At 48.7% G+C, this 20,879-nt stretch overlaps 1 protein-coding gene across 1 annotated transcript in view; it reads left to right on the forward strand.

Moving 5' to 3' along the window:
• The window catches only part of LOC8034697 (agrin), a 39,223-nt gene extending 20,973 nt beyond the window's left edge, over positions 1 to 18,250 (forward strand). The window contains exons 5-10 of the mRNA XM_029979360.4: positions 9,280 to 9,697; positions 13,577 to 13,944; positions 14,858 to 14,969; positions 16,018 to 16,403; positions 16,519 to 16,548; positions 17,544 to 18,250. Coding sequence (XP_029835220.4) covers positions 9,280 to 9,697; positions 13,577 to 13,944; positions 14,858 to 14,969; positions 16,018 to 16,403; positions 16,519 to 16,548; positions 17,544 to 17,988 — 1,759 coding nt within the window. The 3' untranslated portion in view covers positions 17,989 to 18,250. The remainder of the gene's footprint in view (positions 1 to 9,279; positions 9,698 to 13,576; positions 13,945 to 14,857; positions 14,970 to 16,017; positions 16,404 to 16,518; positions 16,549 to 17,543) is intronic.
• Positions 18,251 to 20,879: the final 2,629 nt, after the last annotated feature.

Consider the following 20,879-nt stretch of genomic DNA (forward strand, 5'->3'; position numbering starts at 1 on the left):
TTAGCTATGTCGGCCTTGCAATCCTTTGTTCTGTTTATTCTTTTTGTGTATCCTGAGTTGGAAGCGCGCGAAAAAACTCTCGGGTTGGATTCCAAGCGCTATACAACCTGCGACTGGATTGTTATATTCTTCAACCATAAGCGGTTAAGCAAGTCGGCCGAGGTGAGGTCGAGTCGTTAGGCGTCAGATTGCCTGAGGATGGGGCCCAGGATCCGGACGTCAGCCAGTTGAAAACAAATGAGCAAAAGATTCCTTTTAGTACTTCATCGTTAGAAGTTGGAACCGCGTTCTCGCAAGATAAATTGTGATTTGATAGAACTGAAACGTGTAATAAACCTGTACATATAAGTTTCATTCACATGTATTCTCTAGTTGTTAACATACAGCTGAGGAGGCAGACAGCACTTGGATGCGCGGGCCTTTTGGCTGCCTCAGGGCCTGTATGGAAGTAAAGCCAATAAACTCCTTTGTCCGATCCGAAACCTTGCCGGCCAACAGCTTTCACGCGAGCGGTAGATCTGCTCGGCGTTCGTTAACCTCTGCTTATCGCTTCCAGTACAAAAACTCCGTTAATCGTAGTCTGCTGCTTCGATATTGAGTTGTTGCAGAACAGGATAAACTTTGTTGCCCTATTCCTCCGTGCAACTGCACGTCCGTTGCTTACGCACGTCACGTGGTTCGCACATATAATTACTATGTCGAGCACATTTGGGTTGTGCGATAAGCAGTGCTAGTTTCTATTTTGAGCAGTTGAAAGCCACTCAGAAAATATCAAGAGCACTATCTTCAGAAACATATGGTACTTGCTTTTTTATTCTGATTATGGCTTACAAAGTTTCAAGTTTTCGCATCTATTACACTGTTTTCCCATCTACCTAGGTCCCAACCAGTCATGTTCATCTATGCTGCTAAGCACAATCGAAATTGCTCCCGTGCTTGTCTAAGACACAAGCTGAAGTGCAATGAAAACTGATCTGAGCTGCTCCTAGCCTGCTCCAGAATGTAGTTTTAGCTGCTCCCAACCTGCTCCAAAACAGCTATTTCAGCTGCTCCCGTGGCTGCTCCCAAGTACATTTCATGAGTTCCACCCCTGAGAAGTGCGTCTCAACTTGCTGCCAGTATTGCTGTGTGTGTTGTGTTTGTATTTTTATTTGTTTGTTTAATATTCCCAATAATGGCTGCAGCCTTCCCATTGGAAGTGGCAACACGCAAACACAAATGGACAGCAAGAGAGGTGAACAGCGCCACTCACGCCGTTCGCCACCGCACCCATTGGTTTTCGGAGAGGTTTGCAGTATTGGTCTCTATGGTATTTGGTCATATATCGCACATGAACACAACTAGGGCACTGTGCCTACAATTCAGCACTCGCAAGATTTGCGTGAATACACCCTGCAGCTGGTCGCACTTTCAGAGTAATTTTAATGTTGCAAAAATGAATAATGACATTGGCATATTTCTCGTGCCAAATCCTTCATGCCTGTTCCGAACTCTGATATCCACGAGATCACAGTAGAGTCGTTTCTGTTGTACAGTAAAACCTCGTTAATTCAACCCCCGCTAATTCGGATAATTTGAACTGTCGATCCGGTCCCGTCAAACATATTTATTAGTCAATGGCAGCAAACGCTCATTAATTCGGAGGGAACGCGGCGCACTATGGTTTATTCGGACAAATTCGGCAGGTGGTGCTAGCTACCGTCTGTTCCAAAGGGTATGACCGCTATCCATCCGAAGTGCGCACGTGGTTTTTCCGGTTTTCCAATGGTTCTTCGCTCTTTCGGTTCTCCGTGTTTCGCACCAGTTTTGCTCTGGATCGCCGTGCTTCAGCTCGTTACTCTCCTGGCATGGAAGCGGCAGAAGCATTGCTGCAACGGAAAAAGGGTAGCACAAGTGACCGACGACCGGAACGGCAAAATCGCGACACGCGGGGCTATTGTTCCCGAGCGTGCCAATAGCAAGAGTGACAGTCACGTTTTATGCCTCAACGCGGGGATCCTAAAGCCCGCCATTTTAACAACTATTCTATCCCTCAATTTTTCGCCGGCCACCCCTGCATTGAAAAATGCAACGTGACTGGCACTCTCGCTATCGGCGCTCGGGGAAAATAGCGCCGGCTGTCGCGATTTCGCCGCTCCGATTACTGGTCAGTTTTGCTACTCGTTTTCCGTTGCAGCTGTACTAGGCTAAGAATTTAGCGACGAAAGTGGAAATACTGAGGGCCTTGGAGGGCGGCGTCTCTCGACAAGTGATGGAAGGTTGCGACGTCAAGAGAAGCACTTTGGCTACATACGTAAAAATTGTGGCCGATATCCTACAGGCTTTCGAGAGCGAGAAGTTCAACACGAAAAGAAAGCGGCCTTGGAAGGTGGTGCACCCGAAACTAGAAGAGGCCTTGCTTTACTACATTGTCAGCGCACGGGATGCGTAGCTCCGACAGTGCGAGTGCGGTGGAGCACTCGACCGCGCTAAGGAAAGTTGCCGTCTCCGCCCAAGTGTCGTCCAGAAAGCAGGCGGTAATAACAGATTTCTTCTCAAAATAAAGGAAACGTTTTCACGCAGCTTTCTTTGTTCTTTCGATATTTCGACCTTCGGATAATTCAGACATTTTTGCCGGTCCCATGAGATCCAAATTAACGAGGTTTTACTGTAGTGGCACGGCAGACTCTATACTAGTTTTGCTTCAATCTTTGTAGGGGGGATGCTGTAATCCAATTCTACTCATCCCTGGTGTACTAGATAGCACCATATTTGCAGAGATAGTCTTCAGATTTTGTAGTTCCATCGAAATATATTTCAGCTTATAAAATATTTGTTATTTGGCTTGTAAATTTTCAAGCAGATCTAGATTGAAGGCAGCAAATATCTTACCTGCAGTCATGGTATGTGTCCGAAGTATATTGCATTAACATAATTGACCCAACCTCTGATTTTTGTTTTCAGTGCCTCTAGCGAATTGTGGATGCTAGGATTGCTTTTGTTTGTTTCACATTATCTACAACACTTTTTTCACCTTTATACTCAGTGCAGCCCTTGCCGAACGGAAGCTAGCATCGACTAGGCCAATTCGTTCCTGCATCACCAGCCGACCTGAGGATCAGGTCCATGGCAGTCTGCAAAGGTTGTTGATGGTAAGCCTTATATATACAGCTGTGTAATAGCAGCTTGTCCTGGATGACAATTTGAAATGTGTGTTTATGTTTTAGAAAGTGAAATTCGCATGGGCATACTTGCAACGTGAAAGCTTACCAAGCCTGTTCTGATCTTTCATCCTTTTGAGATTTCAGTACAGCCGTTTCTGCTGCACACATACTGCCTACTTCGGCCAGGTAGAGACTTGATACATATGAAGGTAAGCAGGCGATTATCAACTGCTCAGTGCTGTCCCTGGTGACGTTCTCTCCTTATCAGATGACTTACCATGCTTGGTTCGCAAGGCATTTTAAAAGGAGAGCAAGTTCGCTGGTGCATGATGCTCCCAGTACTGAGCAGTCGACGATCGCTTGTTCACACTCGTAGAGATCACGACTGTACTTCAAGCTCGGCAAGTGTGACACTTATGTGATTCAGCCTAGCTGTGGTGTGCTGAGCGGTATATGTAGAGCTAGTTTACTTGTGCACACACAGTGGCTGTGCGGTATAAAACGCGCCCAATTGGCAACTTTAATGCAGTCTCGTGTAGTTCCATTGATGTTTTCTTTTGGCGTGCATGATATGTGTTCACACTTTTTTTTTTCCTCGCTTACCGACAGTCCTAGCTGTCTGCAGAGAGTAAGTGTGAAACATGCCAACAAGCCTCTAAAGCAGTATGCAGTGCAATTTTGGTCTATTGTGCAAGCGAGGAAGAAGACTGCTCGTTTGGCTGTTGAGGCTGCGACATAGACATTAGATAGTTTTATCTGAGCATTGTTACGACCCGCTCCACTCAAAAGGAAAGCACCTGCATACTCACAACGCTCAGTCAGCAACGACCAGTCAGAGCGCAGATGCCGACTGAGCGTTACGTGCGTGCCTGGTTACTTTCCTGCTCAGTGGCTGAGCGGAGCGGCCAGTAAAAAGCGCTCAGCTAAAACTTTTTCTGATAGGGGGTGGCTGACACATAGATATTTCAGGCAGAAGGATGGCCGACATTGACTCACATCAATTCTCAGTATGAGCAGCTCTCATCGCAATACGGAAATTATGATTCAAACTTCCTCTACCCCTTTCTGAAGGTTTTGAAGGTGCTCCTAGCAGTATTGTTGGGCTAGACATAATCATACCCAGATCCACTCCAATAAATTCTAAGAGGATGAAGTCAGTTTCCACATAGCTTGTGCAAAGCTAAATCTGGAACTCACTCCTCCTTCCTGTTTTTCACTGTATTGAGAACCTTGCCTCAGTATGTGATGGGTCTGTGAAGAAAATTGACCAGATAAGCAGTATTACTCAGAAAATAGATGTCCCATACATATTAACCTGCACCTACCAGCCACTGTACACCACCTCACTACTGATTTGTTATCTTTCTATTGATTTGCCTGAACTGTTCGCACCTGTAGATATTAATGATGATCACGAGGGAATGTTTGTTGTCATATGATGTCATATGCTTAAAGTAAGTGAGGCTTGCGGGCGTTTTCAAGGGCTATGGGGCATGCCGATGGTAAACACTCAATGTGAGTTTATGGTAGACGCTAATAATATATACTAGTTTCTGGGTAAGTCGCTATTTTTTATTTGGTGAAATCTGCAGATGAGTTTTAGTCAGGTTGCCATTATGTGGGAACACAGGGGCCATACTCTGCAATATATTATATGTTTACATGTGTCTACCCAATCTCATTAGTATGTGTACAACAATGAGCTGTATTCGCGACTCCAACGATCTATAGGGGGCGCCACCACCAAACAAACATGGCGGCTGGGAACAGGTCGCGTCGGCTCAGCCGGGCCGCCTGAACGGGTAGCGCATTCAATTTAACAGATTTTCTTTTGTTTAATGCCCTATTTTATAGGTATTTCAACTGCGACGGTTAAGTGTAGCCGGTGCAGATAAACTTGCAGAGCATAGTTTTGTTTTCCCGGTGCTTTTTGTTCTTTTCATGTCAAACTTTTGTTTCGGAGGTTTCGTTCATTACCGAAACTATGGGCTCCGGGGAGACGGTAATAGACTCTAATCAGTTTTGATCAGGTAAGGAAAGCAGCGATGACTACAGAATTGTTCCACCGACAGTAATTTTCAACTAACTCGCATCACTCGACCATACGACTTATCTGTCGGCGAAATCGAGCTTTTGTGCGTATTAAGAAACAGCTCCAGTCGTCTGCTCGATCAGCAACACAGGCTGCAGGAAAATTACGAAAATTAAGCAAGCGCTTCTTGAGCCAAGCTTGAGCTTCTTGAGCCCCACTAAGCAGCTGATACTCTTATTTCAACTCAGGTTTTAGTGACAATCGAAGTCATTTTGACGAATGTGCGGGTTATGCATTATATTACGTACCATGTCCCACTAAAGGGATATTAGTATATTATTTGGGCTGAAATATGAGCTTACTTGACAAGCTATTAGGTGAACTGCTGAATCAAAGTATATTTGACAGACGGAGAGATACTACCTAAACTCAGCCATATGGTTCTAGCCGGCAGCACGGAGATGATTGCGGACAAATTTGAAGATAGTCTTCATCGGAGATTCACGCAGAACCCCTCTGCATTAAACTTGACTTCAAATCCTGAATGGAGAAAGAGAGTATCTTTTGTGGCCGGACAACCTGAGCAATGTAGACGGATATTGCTGCTGGCTTCAACGAGGGTATATTATAAATATTGGAGGCGCAATAGATCATAATGTTGTGACAGCTTCTAACTTTGCGAGACGCGTCCCCCATTTTTTGAAAGCAGACAATATCCCTCATTAATCGTATGCAGCGAGGAGGTTTTCGAGAATCAAGTAGATGCGAAATCAGCCCAACTTTTTCGGTGTGGTCCAGAGGCTTTTTCGGTGAAAAGCTGCCAAGATGAATAGCCAATGCACCGACCAGCGTGGGTGGCTCAATCTTGACGCTAATCAAACACAGCCAAATTCAAGAAAAGCAGCTATTGAACCTTCCCATTCACTTGACTGCAGCATTGGGGTTCCCTCCAGTGAAACACCTCGTCTGTTTTACATACCACTTATCAGTTACCGAGTAGTCGTCACTTTGAATGTCATTCGGGACAGAGAAGATATCAAAACGTTTTTCCTTGATTCCTCCCCATCCAAGAAATTGAAAGCACGCGATTGTGTGTTGTGGAGTAAACAGGCTTTCAAACACGTGATAGAAAAAAACAATTTACTGAGGCTTCATCACACTGATGAACACTCAGGCAAACTTGAGAAATATTCAGACCTTCATCAAATTACATTGTTTGCCACCGCGTCGACAACACGTGTCCGCGAAAGCCGCCAGAGACGTGGAGAGGCGCAGAGCGACCTGTTCTGGCTGGTTCCCGGTTTTCCCGCTTGGTGCTGTCCGTTTTGCTAGGGTCGCGAATATGTCGAGGATATGATTTGTCATTGTCTCAGTAAGACTAATGAATCGCTATATTTACCTAAAAATGCTGGATCTCTCGCACCTATCGGGACGAACGGCAATGTTAAACTACATGCCAACTACTCTGGCGAGTTTGCCCGTCTCTCGACATGCCCTTTTGAATTAAAGTAGATGATTTCCACGAGCCTTTCTTTGAAGTGGGCCTTCATGCAAATAGCTAACCTTGATTATGAGATAACTGGGCCATTTTTGCCGCTTGGTTATCCAGTGTGTTGTAACAGGTGTCCCTTAGGGCAATCAAAGTATTTTTGTTTTGATATAGTTTCCAGATTGAAAATGAAATGAAGACAATTAACGCATTGGTTACAAAAAGCTTTTCTTTTACATGGGCTTCTTGTCTAATGCCTCTGGTTTTCTGGCCACTTGATTAGCTTGGTTTATCTTTTTAGAGGTGATACTTAGTTTTTGTGCTTTTGTTTTGGGTGTTTTTCAGGCTGATTTTCTTTTTTTTGTTCTCAATAGTGTGTATATATTGCGCCGTTGAGTTCAATGAAAATTTGGTTTCGAGTCAGCGCTCTGTCCGTGTCCTTTACCCTGTCCGTCGTCCTTTGCGCTGTTTTAACCTTTTAAGCGCTTGCCCAGTTTGGAATTTCTGGATTATCATGTGCAGCTGGTATTGCTTTACCCTGTCATTTTACTGTGCTGTTGATTCTCTTTGCAGGTGCTCTAATGAAGGACTCCCCTTCCTGGGTGCATGGTCGACTTGCATCACAAGCTGCATGAAAAGTGTGAAGAACATTTCCTAGGCCCGTGACATGCAGCCTCTTTCATCCAGCGCTCTCCTCTAGCGAGAAGCCCATGATGACCAGCCAAGCTGTAGCTTCACTGGAGCTGACAATAAACAATTACGGTAACAATTTTGTATGTTTTATTTGCTATCATGTGTATGAGCGACAGATGGCTGTGGCAGCCGCTTTACCAATAAGGTGTATACCTATGCCAGAAATTTACTTTCATGTACAATGCAACATAATTGTTTACACTCATTTGTTGTTAAAATTATTCTTCTTATGAACTACATCATTTCTATTCAGGTGTAAATTGCACACAAAACCACATGTTAGGCTGTATGACAAGACCGGGAACTGTACGATTTTAGCCTGCTAGCCTGGGGTCTTGCTGGTATCTTGCGGTACTGCTGGTAGTGCACCGGGGATTTGTGCTGGCAGCAGCCCGGGAACTCACTGGGACAAAACAAGCCCGGGGACTGTATGGCTTGAGGCCGCTAGCCTGGGGTCTTGCTGGTATCTTACCGCGTTACTGGTACTACGCTGGGGATTTGTGCTGGCAGCATCCCGGGAACTCGCTGGGACGCCCAGTGCCGGGCGTCCCAGTCACTGGCCAGTGACTGGCAATCTCACTGGCCCGTTGTCGCCCCGCGGTGCGTTTCCAGCGTCGCCCCAGTAGGATCTTACCGGCAGACCGGTACCGCCCCAGTCCCAAACCGGCGAGTTGTGCTACTTGGGTAAGCGGTGTGACCCCGGCTTAAAAGGCCCGTTCACACTTTTGCCTTTGAGTACGACCGACTGAGACAAGACTGGTTTGTCAGCCTCTTTTGACAGCTTACGACCGGTTGCATTACTGCGCTGAAGTAGCTTTTAATCCGGTTTCAGTCGGTCCCTCCAGAAATGTTCAAACAGTCCGCGACCGGGCAAAACAATATCGCCTTCCCAACATCGTACCTGAAGATCAGCAAGCTTACCCAAAATGTCGTTCTTCTTCCCGTACATACAACACGTCAAACAAAACAAAAAAAAAAAAAGAATTACAAGATATTTTTAACTGCAAAAGCAGACGACGCATCGCCGAACGATCATTGTCTGCCGAAATGTAGCGCCAAAGTTTCAGAAGGAACTGTTATCTTCATCAAACGTTCCCTTTAACTAGTGCTAATCAGCTTTGTGTATTCGAGTACTTGTTCGGCTGCACTTTTCCCATTGAAATTTTTAGAAAACCACTTTTAAATATGGTCAAGGTTAGTTGTAAATCTTTGACATTTTGTTAGGACCGCTAGCGCTACATTTGGGCAGAGAATGAGCGTTTGATGATGCATAGTTCATTTTTGGAAGGAAAAAAATCTCTAGATTTTTTCGTTAACAGCCTAGTGTAGTCGCGGTGGCAGTCAGTTCGTCGAACGATATTTCATGGAGAGATTGTTCTGTCGACATCCGACGTTTCATCGACACTTCGTCTCATCGAAAGGTATCCCGCGTTCGCTTCATCGACTCACCTGCGACGTTTCGTCGAACACAACCCAGCTGTTTGCGTCTCGCCTTTAGGGGGGTGGCCTAGGGCTGGGATAAACACGCCTCCGTGAGTCACGCGCTAGCTTTTAGCGACTTTAAGATTTCACTATGCACTCAGAAAGAAAAAAAATATGTTGTCGACGAAACGTCGCAGGAGCATGTGTTCACGAATCGCCATAATGTCAACGAAACGTGTGTCCATGAAACGTGTTCCCATGAAAAGTTGTCCACGAAACGTGTCTCGACGATTCGACAAAACGTGTTTCAACGAAACGATAGGGGCCCCTGTAGTTGCTGCAGACATATTAAAACAATGCCTGCTACCAGTGGCGTAGCCAGGACTTTTTTTCCGGGGGGACCGGGGGTGAGGGGCTGGCTTGAGCCTCATAAGTTTCTCCCCTGGCTACGCCACTGCCTGGTACAAATCGACTGTTCCTCTGGTCACCCGCGCTCGCAGAGCCCCCAAGCCGCTGACGCTGGGACGCTTCCACCGCGTGGTGGCCAAGAGGTACCTAAAGGACGGCTTCCTGACGCTGGACGGCGAGGCGGACATCCGGGGCCGCTCCAGGGGCCTGCTGCAGTCCCTCGACCTTGCCGAGAACCTTCTGGTCGGGTGGGTGCCGGGCCCCCGGGGCCTGGGCCCCCCCGCGGGGGTCCTGGACAACCTGGGTGGCCTGGCCCAGGGCTTCCGGGGCTGCCTGCGCCGCCTGCGCCTGGGCAAGCGGGACCTCCAGCTGTCCGGCGCCACCAAGGACGTGCTGCGCGTCAAGGGACTCACCGAGTGCGGGCCTCCCTGCGGGCCCTGCCTCAACGGCGCCACCTGCCTGGACCACGGGCCCGGCAACTCGACTTGCCTCTGCGCCCCGGGGTTCCAGGTACTCCCCAGCGCCCGCTAAGGATCGTACAATGGGCGCTATGCTGGCGGCGCCAGAACGCGCATGATAAGAGACGGAAAAATTGCATCACTACCGTTGCGCCTGTTGCACGACCAGTTTCTTTAGCGCACCAGCGCGCTTCCGACGAGCCCCGTATTTTTCTCAAATTTACCAATTTAGTAAATTTCGATGACGCTCAGCAAGTTTCTAAATGGAACCATATGTTTATGTTCCATTATTCAAAGGTTAATTAACAAATTTTAGTTAATTAACCGACTTATCGTGACTACAGCCAAACCCGTTTATAACGAACAGCAGGAAACGCTACGGTCAGTTCGATATCGCAAGTAATTCGATATAGCAAAAACCATTTACAACGAACTTTCACGACATGTTCGCTGTAAGGCGAGCTCTCTTTCTTTTTCATATCTTCACTTCCACTTTGTAACAACGCGCTGAAAAGATTTTTTTTTTTTTTTTTTTGGCATGCGTGCAGAGTTTCTTTTCTTTTTTTTTAGCTTATCTTTCCTTCTGAATCGCTTCTCTTGGTGGGCAACGGTTTTTGAATGATTTTTTTTTTTTCTGTGCGTGCGTGCAGAGTGCATTTTTTAGGTTTCTCCCCTTTTGAATCGCTTCTCTTCGCTCAATTTTGTCCGCAACTTAAGCTTTTGGAATTATCTTTTTTTCCTACTTTTTAGGGGGGAAAGGGACAGCCTACACTCTAAAAAAAGCCCGTGCGTCTGCTCTCCCGCACAACACTCGTAGAGCCAATCAGCGCAACTTACGGAGGCACCTCAGCGAATGACAATGCCGAAACATATGTTTAGACCACAAAACGCAGTCTCAGTTGTGACATTAAGCAATGCAAGAATGACGTTTTGCATTGCTTAATGTCACAACTCAGACTGCGTTTTTTGGTCTAAACATATGTTTCGGCATCGTCATTTGTTGAGCTGCCTCCGTAACTTGTGGTGATTGGCTCTCCGAGTGTTGTGCGGGAAAGTAGACGCACGGGCTTTTTTTTGAGTGTAGAAGACGATTGTTGGCGCGTTTTTGAAAACCTTCCCGAGGGGGAAAAATCCATATAGCCAATATTTTGTTTGTTATAAAAAGTAATGTTTACATGCATTTTTATGTAAATTTTTTGTGAGTTCGATACCGACAATAATTCGCAGTACGTGGGTTCGTTCTAAACGGGTTTTACTATTAGTCATCTATATTATATCGAATGGATTAAAACAATGCACAAGCGGAGAGGAATAGATGTGCTTGTGGCGCTGTTTAAATATGTTGTCCACGTATCAACTATAGCTCACCTTTCCACATTATTATATTACGTCCTTCAGGCCGTATAACTCACATGCGCAGGCCGCATTAATGTAAGCCTTCGCAAGTTTTTTTTTTTTTTTTTTTTTTTTTTAAGACAAATCTGTAAAGTCTGAAAACCAGTGCCGCATGAGCAACAGTCTCAAGTTTTCGCCTTTCTCTTCCAAGTTTCGATGCTTCATAGTTTTCTCACAGTTAAGCTCGTTGGTACATGTTAGGTATAAGTGTCAGCTAGAACATAAACACAAACACAAAGGATAGAAAGGGAAAAACACACCGCTGACTATCAACTAGGTTATCATTCCTCTTCGTCTTTACCTCGAACTACTTTCCCTTCCTCGTCTTTAACCCCAAGTACTTTGTCCTCAAAAGTCTACGGGGGATCGGTGGTCGGGTGGGCTAGCGCACACCAGCACGGAGCACGTGGAGCGAAAGCTTGAGCTGTAGAACCCAGGGATTCTGGGCTCAATCCTCACCCCTGCCCGTTTCGATCTGGAGGAGCATCGGACCGGCGTGCGGTCGCGTATCACTACTGCGTGGTGCACGTTAAAGACTACAGGCTAGCAGTCGAACTGTACTGGCTAAATTGCTTATCTACCAATGTCGCCATGTTCTGGCAGACTAACCTCCTGCTACAGTACTCCTGCTGTATAAACATCTAACGACTAATTTGACCTTTCTTCAAAAGGTTCACACACACACACACAGACACACACACGCGCGCGCGCGCGCACACACGCACGCACGCACGCACGCACGCACGCACCGAGACATCGAAAAAACAATATCCGCGGTGCTTTAGGCCTCCGTGAACTGTGGTGAATGTTCGGGCGGATTACCTTTGACTTTTAACGTATTTACAATGCTGTGGTGTTTGTGAAAGCCCTTTGAAAACAAATTGCTTGAGGTTAAAGACGAGGAAGAGGAAGTAGTTAGGGTTAAAGACGGAGAGAAATTTTAACCTACTTGTTAGTCAGCGGCGTGTTTGTTCTTTCTATCCTTTGTGTTTATGTTTTAGCTGACACTTATACCTGCATGAGCAAGGTGAGCACTATTTTCAGTGCTGACTAATAGCACTGAGGTGCGTCAGTGTAGTTCGCACTGCAAAAATAATTGGGGTTGTGTGGTTATTTATACAGCGTGTAGTTCGTCAGCCATTTCAAAGTTGGCACGAGTCACTCGCTGTAGATGAGCAATTGAGCCAGTGCAATATAACCACTAGCCTAAGGTATTTAACGTGCACCACGCAATAGTGATACACGACCGCATGCCGGTACGATGCTCATCCAGATCGAAACGGGCAGCGGTGGGATTGGAACCCAGGACCCCAGGGGGGCTATGTTGCACGTTTTGGACTCCCAGGAGACTAGGGAGAAGTAAGTGGCGTAGGTGTGAATGAACGTATCTTAGCAGCACCACGCAACGCGTCATCAGCGACTCCACCAATCAACATCCAAAGAGCGTTGTTGACGTCACTTCCTTCTCCCTAGTCTCCTGGGAGTCCAAAACGTGCAACATAGCCCCCCTGGGTTCTGCAACGCGAGCTTTCGCTTTACGTGCTCCGAGCTGGTGTGCGCTAGCCCACTGGGCCACCGATCCCCCAGTTCGCACTGAAACCACTTTAAAACCCGAGGTCTGGTGACCATTGGCGTCCGAGATAAACCCGACACCAGGCAACGGTAGTAGTGGCCAGCCCTACAATAGGCGGGGGACAGGCGGATGCCCACCGTATATAGCTCGCAGCCCGTGGAACAAAAGCTGCCCGTGCTTGGAGGTGAGTTGAGGCCCGACACGCAACGAAGTCAAAGCTGTGCTATAAAATGCCATAAATGAACACCTATAGGTCAGCTCAATGTAGGCTGCAGATTCTGCCTCCTGACTTTTTCTGCAGGATTAAGGTGCATTTACTGTTTCATTTATTTGTCTATTAACGCACAATGTGCCTAAACAGCCGAATTCTGACAAAACCTGGTTAAATTGGCGCACGAAAAAATAGGAACAGAGAAAAACACGTAGGATACAGACAAGCGCACTCGCATGTATGTGAGTTGTGAGTGTGCGCTCGTCCGTCGTCTACGTGTTTCTCTCCTCGGTTCCTGTATCTTTGTGCGTAACTTTAACAGCGCTCAATCAGTACCAACTCGCCCAACTGACTACCTTACTGAGAAAACCGTCACGAAAGACTGATATCGTGATATGACATCACATGACTGACGTCACGGTGTCAGGGGCGTCATGATAGGCGGCACCACGAGTCGTGTGACCTTTTGTCGTCACGTGAGGTCACACACGCAGCATCTGCCCACTTGCAACACATGCTATGCTCCCCGATCTTGGTCAGCATAATGAAGTGTAATTATCTTTTCCTGGAAAAGTCCGTTAGAGGTGCAGAGACTAAATGCATATCATGGAAGTTTGACTGAGGTCCCGGCATCTGCGAAAGCCCCCAGTCCAGTGTGGCGAAGCCCCATAATCCCTCCTTAGTAGCCCTTCCTCATTGAAACCCCAATCAATCAATCAATCAACCCAATCATCCCCCTGCTCCTCCCCCAGGGCGCCCAGTGTGAGCGGCCCAGACGCCGAGCCTGCGAGCCCGACCCTTGCGGGGCCGGAGCGTCCTGCATGAGCCGACCCGCGGGGGCCTTCTCGTGCCGCTGCCCTCCCGGGCGCAGCGGGCGCCTCTGCGAGGGCCGGGCCGCCGTGCCAGAATTCTCGGGGGACGGCTATCTGGAGTTGCCCAGGCTGCACAACGTGGGACAAGCCTTCTCGCTCGAGCTCTGGTTCCTGGCCAGGGCCCCCGACGGCCTCCTCCTCTACAACGGGCAGGGGGCGTCCGGGAGGGGCGACTTCTTGGCGCTCAGGCTCGTGGCCGGACGTGTGCAGCTCCGCTACGACCTCGGCTCCGGGGCTGCTAACGTCTCGTGAGTAGGCCTGCGTCGCACCTTTCACGTCGACGTCGAGGCTAAAGGCTGCTTCAGACATCTGCGTTTTGAGTGCGGGGCAGGCACCGCTAAGTGTATCCGACAGCCATCAGTCGGCCGACAACTTGTATCTTTTTGACACTCTACGAATTTCTTGAACATGATTGTAAACCTGAGACTGGGGCAGAAAGAGAACACAACAGAAGGTAGTAAAAGAGGAGGCAACGTCTCAATTGAGACGTTGCCTCCTCTTTTACTACCTTCTGTTGTGTTCTCTTTCTGCCCCAGTCTCAGGTTTACATATGTGTATCCGGCAGCCATCAGCCGGATCACAATCTAGATGTCTTTGTTGACGTTGACATGTGACAAGGTCTCGCCAGCGAGGCTGGTTTAAACATCAGCGTTTTGAGTGAAATCAACTGATGTACCACCATTTCAGTTGCACCTTGTCGTAAGCATCCTGTGTCACAATTCAGACAGTCTCCTCGTCATATATCTACAGGCAGAGGGTTAATTCTCTACTTCAAGTAGCGTAAGCGAATGAGAAGTCGTAATCACGTTTTAAAGTGTGATTCCTCAAAGTAGCTGTAGTTGTTTTCAAGGGCTATTGGCACTTACCCGAAGAAGTGATTGGCCAAATATCAGAACGATTGAATTATGCGTTAATTTTGTTCATGCGTACTTCAAATTGTAGTTCATTAGTGACCTGTTCTCCGCCTGAATGTTTCTCTTCTGTCTCCTTTTCACGCTCTAGTGGATTTGTACTGCTCGTGTAAGTATACGGCTCTATTGTGACCGTTCTGCAAAGCGCACGGCTTTCGCGTGTCGAGAGGGAGTCCGGCTCTTTTACCGCCGGGCCGAAAACCCGTCGCTGATGTCCGCGCTCACGGCTGCGCTCTTGTGAATCACGCAGGTCGCCGAACGAAGTGAAGATGCATGAGTGGCACGCGGTGCGGGTGACGCGCACTCGCAAGGAAGGCTCGCTGCAGCTCGACGACGGGCCCACGGTGCATGGAGAGTCGAGCGTGAGCTGCTTCCCTCGTCTCGCTCGTCGGACTGCCCCCCTCCCCCCCACCCCCCCCGCCCCCCCCCCCCCCCCCCCCCAAAAAAAAAGGACTTTTCGTAGATCGTTTTTGCCCTCACGCGCAACAAAGACGTCGATTCTGCGCATGCGAGCTGCCAACCTTGTCTGCTGAGTTCCTCTGGACCCCGTAACGAAGTGCAGAGTGCAGTGCGGGATGGCGGAAACTATCTGCGAAAATTTTCTGACCTCCGGGTACTTTTACTGCTTCTGCACTCAGGACATTGCGCGACACAATAGGGAGTTTTCTTAGATCGTTTCTGCCGTCCCGCAACGCTGTCCGCAACCCGCTACGAGATTCGGGTTTCTTCAGTCAAGGCTAGCGGCACGAAGGCGCAGTACCGGTGCTTTCGTTGCGGATAGTTTAGCGTAGGGATGAAAGCGGTTTGCGAAAACTCCCTAATACGCGCAAACGTGCCATCGGTGCTTTTTTTTTTTTTTTTTTTTTTTCATTATCTTTTGACATGGTATGAATGTGGAATTTTATTAAGTTGATGACTCGAGTGAGCAGTTTCCTCCGATTGCTTGTTCCTGCTAAGTCTGTTGCGTTCTCTTGTAGACGTTTTAGAAAGTGGTTGGCTCCAGAAATTCCGTCGTTATACATATACTATACCTATGAGCTAGGAATATCAATAGTTTTAATGATAGTATTTGTTATCCAAGCAGCAATTCACTCGAAAAAACTGTGGTGATGATCCTTGTAGAGCTCTATGTTTCCTTTGCCTCCAAGTCGGGTGTTTCCCAATTTTAGCTTTATTTTAGCAGATCTAAGCCTCCTGTTGATCCGCAACTATGATCCAAACAATCCCTACAATGCACTTCTTATTTTTCTTTTTTTTTTTTTACAAAAAGATAGATTTCCGTACTGCTTTATCGCAATAATGTAGTGTCTGTGAGGAGTTGCTCGGTCGTTAATCAAGGAAGATAGGAGTTGCTGAAGAACTCTCGATCGTCAGACAGCACATGCATCGCTGTCTTGCCCGTTGCACCAGGGCCCGCTGAGCGAACTAAACCTGGAGCAGCCTCTGTACCTGGGCGGCCTGCCGTCCGAGGCGGCGCTGAGCCCCGAAGCCGGGCCCCGGGAGCCTGGCCTGGACGGCGCGCTCCAGCGTCTGGTGCTCAACGGCGACGCCTGGACGGACCTGGTGGGACGCGCCAGGGCCTCGGAGAGGGTCTCCTCGTTCGCGGGGCCCCCCTGCGGCCCGGCGCCGGGGCCCTGCCTCAACGGGGGCCTCTGCCTGCCGGCCCTCGCCAGGCACTCGTGCTCGTGCCCCGCGGGCTTCGGGGGCGCCCTGTGCGAGCTCGCCTTCGACGAGGCCCAGCCCAGGCCTGTCGCCTTCGCCGGCACCAGCTTCCTTCACTTCAGGCACGGCTCCAGGTGCGCATACCTGCGTGGAGGAGTCCTCTCCACTGCGCACGCCGAACCCATGAATAGAACTTCCTGTTCTGTCGTGATCTGTCATTTGGAATAACTGTCGATTCCTCTTTTGCAGGGAACCTGGTGAAGAAGAAGAGCCACTAGGGTGAGTACTAAAGTCCCTGGAGCAAATCTTTAAAGGAGCTGTGCAACGATATTCAATTGGAATGTTTTTCTCTCTACACGAGCTTAATGGCACACCTGGGACTCAAGGATACTCACACGCAACGCCATTGTCAAAGAAACTCCTATGTTGCGGTGTAATTTCAAGGACAAAAGCGATCATTTTCATTCAATCTCTCCTTTGCAAAATTTGATGACGTAACTCGGGGATCGCAGTACACCCAAGTGACGATATTTGAATGCGGTTCATAGATTGGACCCGAGCATTGCGTGGGCACTCGACTTGGGCTCGTGACAATTGCTAGCTCGAGGAGCATTCGGGTTGTGAGCCGTGTCCAATCGCTGCAACGATGACAACAGCCGAGCCATAACAACGTCTGGAACTCAGCGCGTGTCCTGCGCTTTGCCAACCCCAGCGCGTGGCTATGATCAACACTGGCGGCATATAATCGGCTCCAGATCACGTGGCCGCTTGTTCTGGGTGCGAGTTGAGGGGGTGAACGCTGCTCGTTTTTCTTTAATTTTTTTCTGGGACTTCTATTGCGTGGGGTGAAAAACGAACGCCTGTTTCATAGGTCATTAACGTTAGGGATCCGTTTTAAGCGGTATTTGCGCAAAGTACAAAAATTGTTGCATCGCTCCTTTAAGTACCATAGCGGAGGAAGAAGATCACTCTTTGCTTGGAGTTTACAGAAACTGTCTCCTCAAACCGTAGACTAACTGAGAACTTGGACGCTGAATTCTGAAATAGGGGAAAGTATTCTTGGCCAGAGCCTTCGGGTCGGACAAACAGCACGTGTCTTTGTCCCCTACGCATCTCTGTTGGGCAACGGTAGAGACGACGGGAATCGCGCATTCGCGTAGTAGTGTAAGAGTGGACCGGAAGAATATAGTACCAAAACTTCGGTTCATCCTCGTTTAAAATCCCGCGGTTCAGTTGCAACCTGTAGGGCTCATTGTACCCGTGCCTTTTCTCAGCGGCGCTCCCGAGAACGAGGTGGAGGTCCGCTTCCGCAGCAGGGAACCTCAGGGCCTGCTGCTCTGGACGGGGGGACGCGGGGACCACCTGGCCCTGGCGCTGTCCCAGGGCCGCCTCCTGGTCTCCTTTGACCTGGGCGCCCAGCGGACGGAACTGTGGTCCGAGTCGCGTCTGGACGACGGCCGCTGGCACACGGCGCGCCTCCAGCGCCAGGGCCGGCTGGCCACGCTCACAGTGGACGTGGGCAAGCCGCTGAGTGCCACGGCCACGCCGGGAGCGACGCAGCTCAACACGGACGGCCTGCTCTGGGTGGGCGGCTGCCCCAAGCTGCCTCCGGGCCTGCCGGCCCCGCTCTATTTGGGCTTCGTGGGATGCCTGACGGCACTCACGCTAGACGGGCACTCGGTGGCCTTGGCCGGCCCGCCGTGCTCCGACGAGCCCTGAACGGCCCCGCGCCGCGACGACTCCATGTCTTCCAAGAACGCTCTCGTGCCTCGGCCGCCGCGCCACACTGTAGACACAACAGAACGTTGGCGCGCTTACGGGTGTAAATGGCTCGTCCCCTCCGTTGGAGGTCCTGCTTCAGCCAAATGAGGGTAGGCAAGGGGGTTCGCTGACACCTCTTATAGGGTGTTCCCGAGCGCCCTTCGGGTGTAAACAATTTTGTATAAATAGACCAATAAACGGAGTGCATTCAAACTTTTCACATTGGTGTCTTAGGTGGTGCATTTATCCTACTCAAATTTGATGAGTGTAGGTTTTACGGAAAAATCGTTAAGCCTAAAAAAAACTGTCCTTTTGTATTGTACAAGGACGAAAACGAAAAAACCGTGTGGTTGACGCTGCTACTCACAGATGGTGTCAGAAACGCTCAGATCTGCCCGATCTGATTTCGGGTGTTCATCTCAAAGAATGTTTCACGTTTCTGCTTTATGTCGTGCCGTCTGTAAGTAACGGCATCAACCAAACTTTTTTTTCTTTCGTTTTTCTTGTGCATTTAGAGGCAAAAAACTTTTTTATTGTAAAATTAAATTAGCTATTATAAAATTTGATTATGATAAACGCACCATCTAAAGCCGCCCTGGTAAAAGTTTCTTTGCATTCAGCTCACAGGTTTATTTTTTTCGAATTTTTCGAATGGTGCTCGGAAAAGCATGATGATGTATTATAAAGCTATGACATTATTTGAATTGCTGATTGTTCTACAACTACATGAGTGTTTACTATACAGTGTACCGTATGTACGAACTGCAAAGGGGACAGAGACCTTCGTCAGGCATTTTCTGCCTTTAGTCTCTGTTCCCCTTTCGGTTGATCCGAAAGAAATAAAGACTTCAATTCAATTCAATTCAAACACTCTGTATGGACAACGAGGTCGCAGTGCTTGATTCTCTACGTCACCTGCAGAAGGCCAGCGCGGGGTATGCAGACTGAACGCGAGTTTTACGTCCCCATTTGGCTGGGACGCCTCGTGTTTCGACTGAGTGAACACGAGCCTTAACCGAACGCAAACGTAGCACCGGTGTACAACCTCCGTTCGGCGCTAGCCTCCTGTAGGTGACGTCGAAATTCGAGCAATACAGGCCTTGTTATTTCGAATGTGTTGGGTTGGAGTGACCGTGCTGTACAAATGGAAAATTGTACGGAGGAAGTTAAATGTAGTCAATTCGTCGCACTGCGCCAGAGAATGCCATCGAGCTATCGGAGAAGCTTCCGGCGCCCTGTTACTACGAGTCTCCGAACGCCGAGGTGCTTCCGCGAACAAAATGTTGCGGCTGAATGGATAAGAAAAGAGGCAGAATTCGTAACGAGGAGTGAGGCCATCCGAGATGCCTCCATGATCGCTTCCTTCGCAGTTCGTGACGCGCAGCGCTTCGCCTCTTCGAACCTAGCTCCTAAGCTTCTGCTCGGCAAACCACCGCATTGTTCTGTGGAGCTTCAATATCAGTCAGGATTTTCGGGCAGTTAACCCCGCGAGGGCGAAGCCAGAAGGCAGGAAGCGCGTAGCAAAAGGTGCGGCCCGAGTACCTCGCGCTTTTTTTTTATTAAGACAGGCGCAATCGAGCTTTTCAGCGAGGTTCAGCAAGTTCTTCCAGGGAGTCAGGAGCCCAAACCGGCACAGCCTCGCTACACGGGCAGTACCAAAGTTTCGGGCATTGCGATGAGCATAACTTTCGTTGGTTTGCGTTGTTGGGTCCAGGCAGGCGTGTTGGTTACTTGCTTCTTCCATTTGTAAACGTTCCTTTCTATGTGGGTCATGTCTACCTTTAGAGAGCAATTCCAAGACCTACCCAGGACACCCTCACCTTTTTTTTTTTTTTTTTGTTACTTGGGAGCGGACGTGCTACAAGTGCGAGCCATCCCAGCCAGTTGAGCGCTGCGAGCGCCTCACGTGACTTTGCACGTCGCTGCGCCACTCTGGAAGGTCGCCCGACACTCACGTGGTACTGGATCGGCTCCGACGACTCTTCTCGTCCGCTGCAGTCCGTCGTAATGACAAACCGAGTATGGTGTCCCTCTTCATTCGAAACGTAGAAAACCTCCATTTGGTTCAATAATTTGCTTCTCATCACATACAAGGTCCCGGCATTCGCACGGCTGACGCCAAGTGTCATCTATATACTGACAACATGCAGCGCAATGTGGTTTGGAATCAGCCCAGGACGATGAACAGTTTTCTCGCGAAAGATTACGCTCTTTTCAAAATACGCAGTCTAGGACAAAGGACGGGCTTCTATGGTGGCCGCATAAATCCGAAAGATCGTTACAACCTTAGATCGAAAATTGGCTAGCTATACTGGATGAGCTATTTACACCCACGATGGCGCGTCTCTTTTTTTACGGTGCAATGGCCGCCTGTGCGCCGGCTCATTGCCCCGCCGCTGACGAGCAACTCGGACACTGTACTTCGAGGACGTTTGTGGTATCGCGCCAAGTCAAGAGGAATCCGGCATAGCACGCTATGACCCGTGTGATATGGGTCCAATGTGTTCGATTTGTGCCGAAGACGGAGTAGCCCGCCAGCTGACACGGACAAGACGCAAGCGTCGAGGCTAAGCGGGCTCTGCCAAAAAAGGTCCTGTCTCGCTTTTGGAATAAAACGGAGAGGGCTGTTTCGACACCCGGGACCATCTGGAAGAAACACTATGTCAGTGCTCGTCGGGCCTGTATGGGAAAGCGTTGTAGAGATGGCTCAGATGGAAAGTGCCAAGTCAAGTTCTATCTATTACCACGACAGACTTTTTTTTTTTTTTTTTCAAATTATTTAAAGTGTTTACAACACTCCACGTGCATCCGTCAAAATAGACCCTTCTCGAAACCCCAGCAAGCACCGT

The sequence above is a fragment of the Ixodes scapularis genome, unplaced genomic scaffold (assembly GCF_016920785.2).
Source record: "Ixodes scapularis isolate PalLabHiFi unplaced genomic scaffold, ASM1692078v2 PGA_scaffold8__174_contigs__length_109621045, whole genome shotgun sequence".
In the NCBI taxonomy this organism is placed as follows: Eukaryota; Metazoa; Arthropoda; class Arachnida; order Ixodida; family Ixodidae; genus Ixodes; species Ixodes scapularis.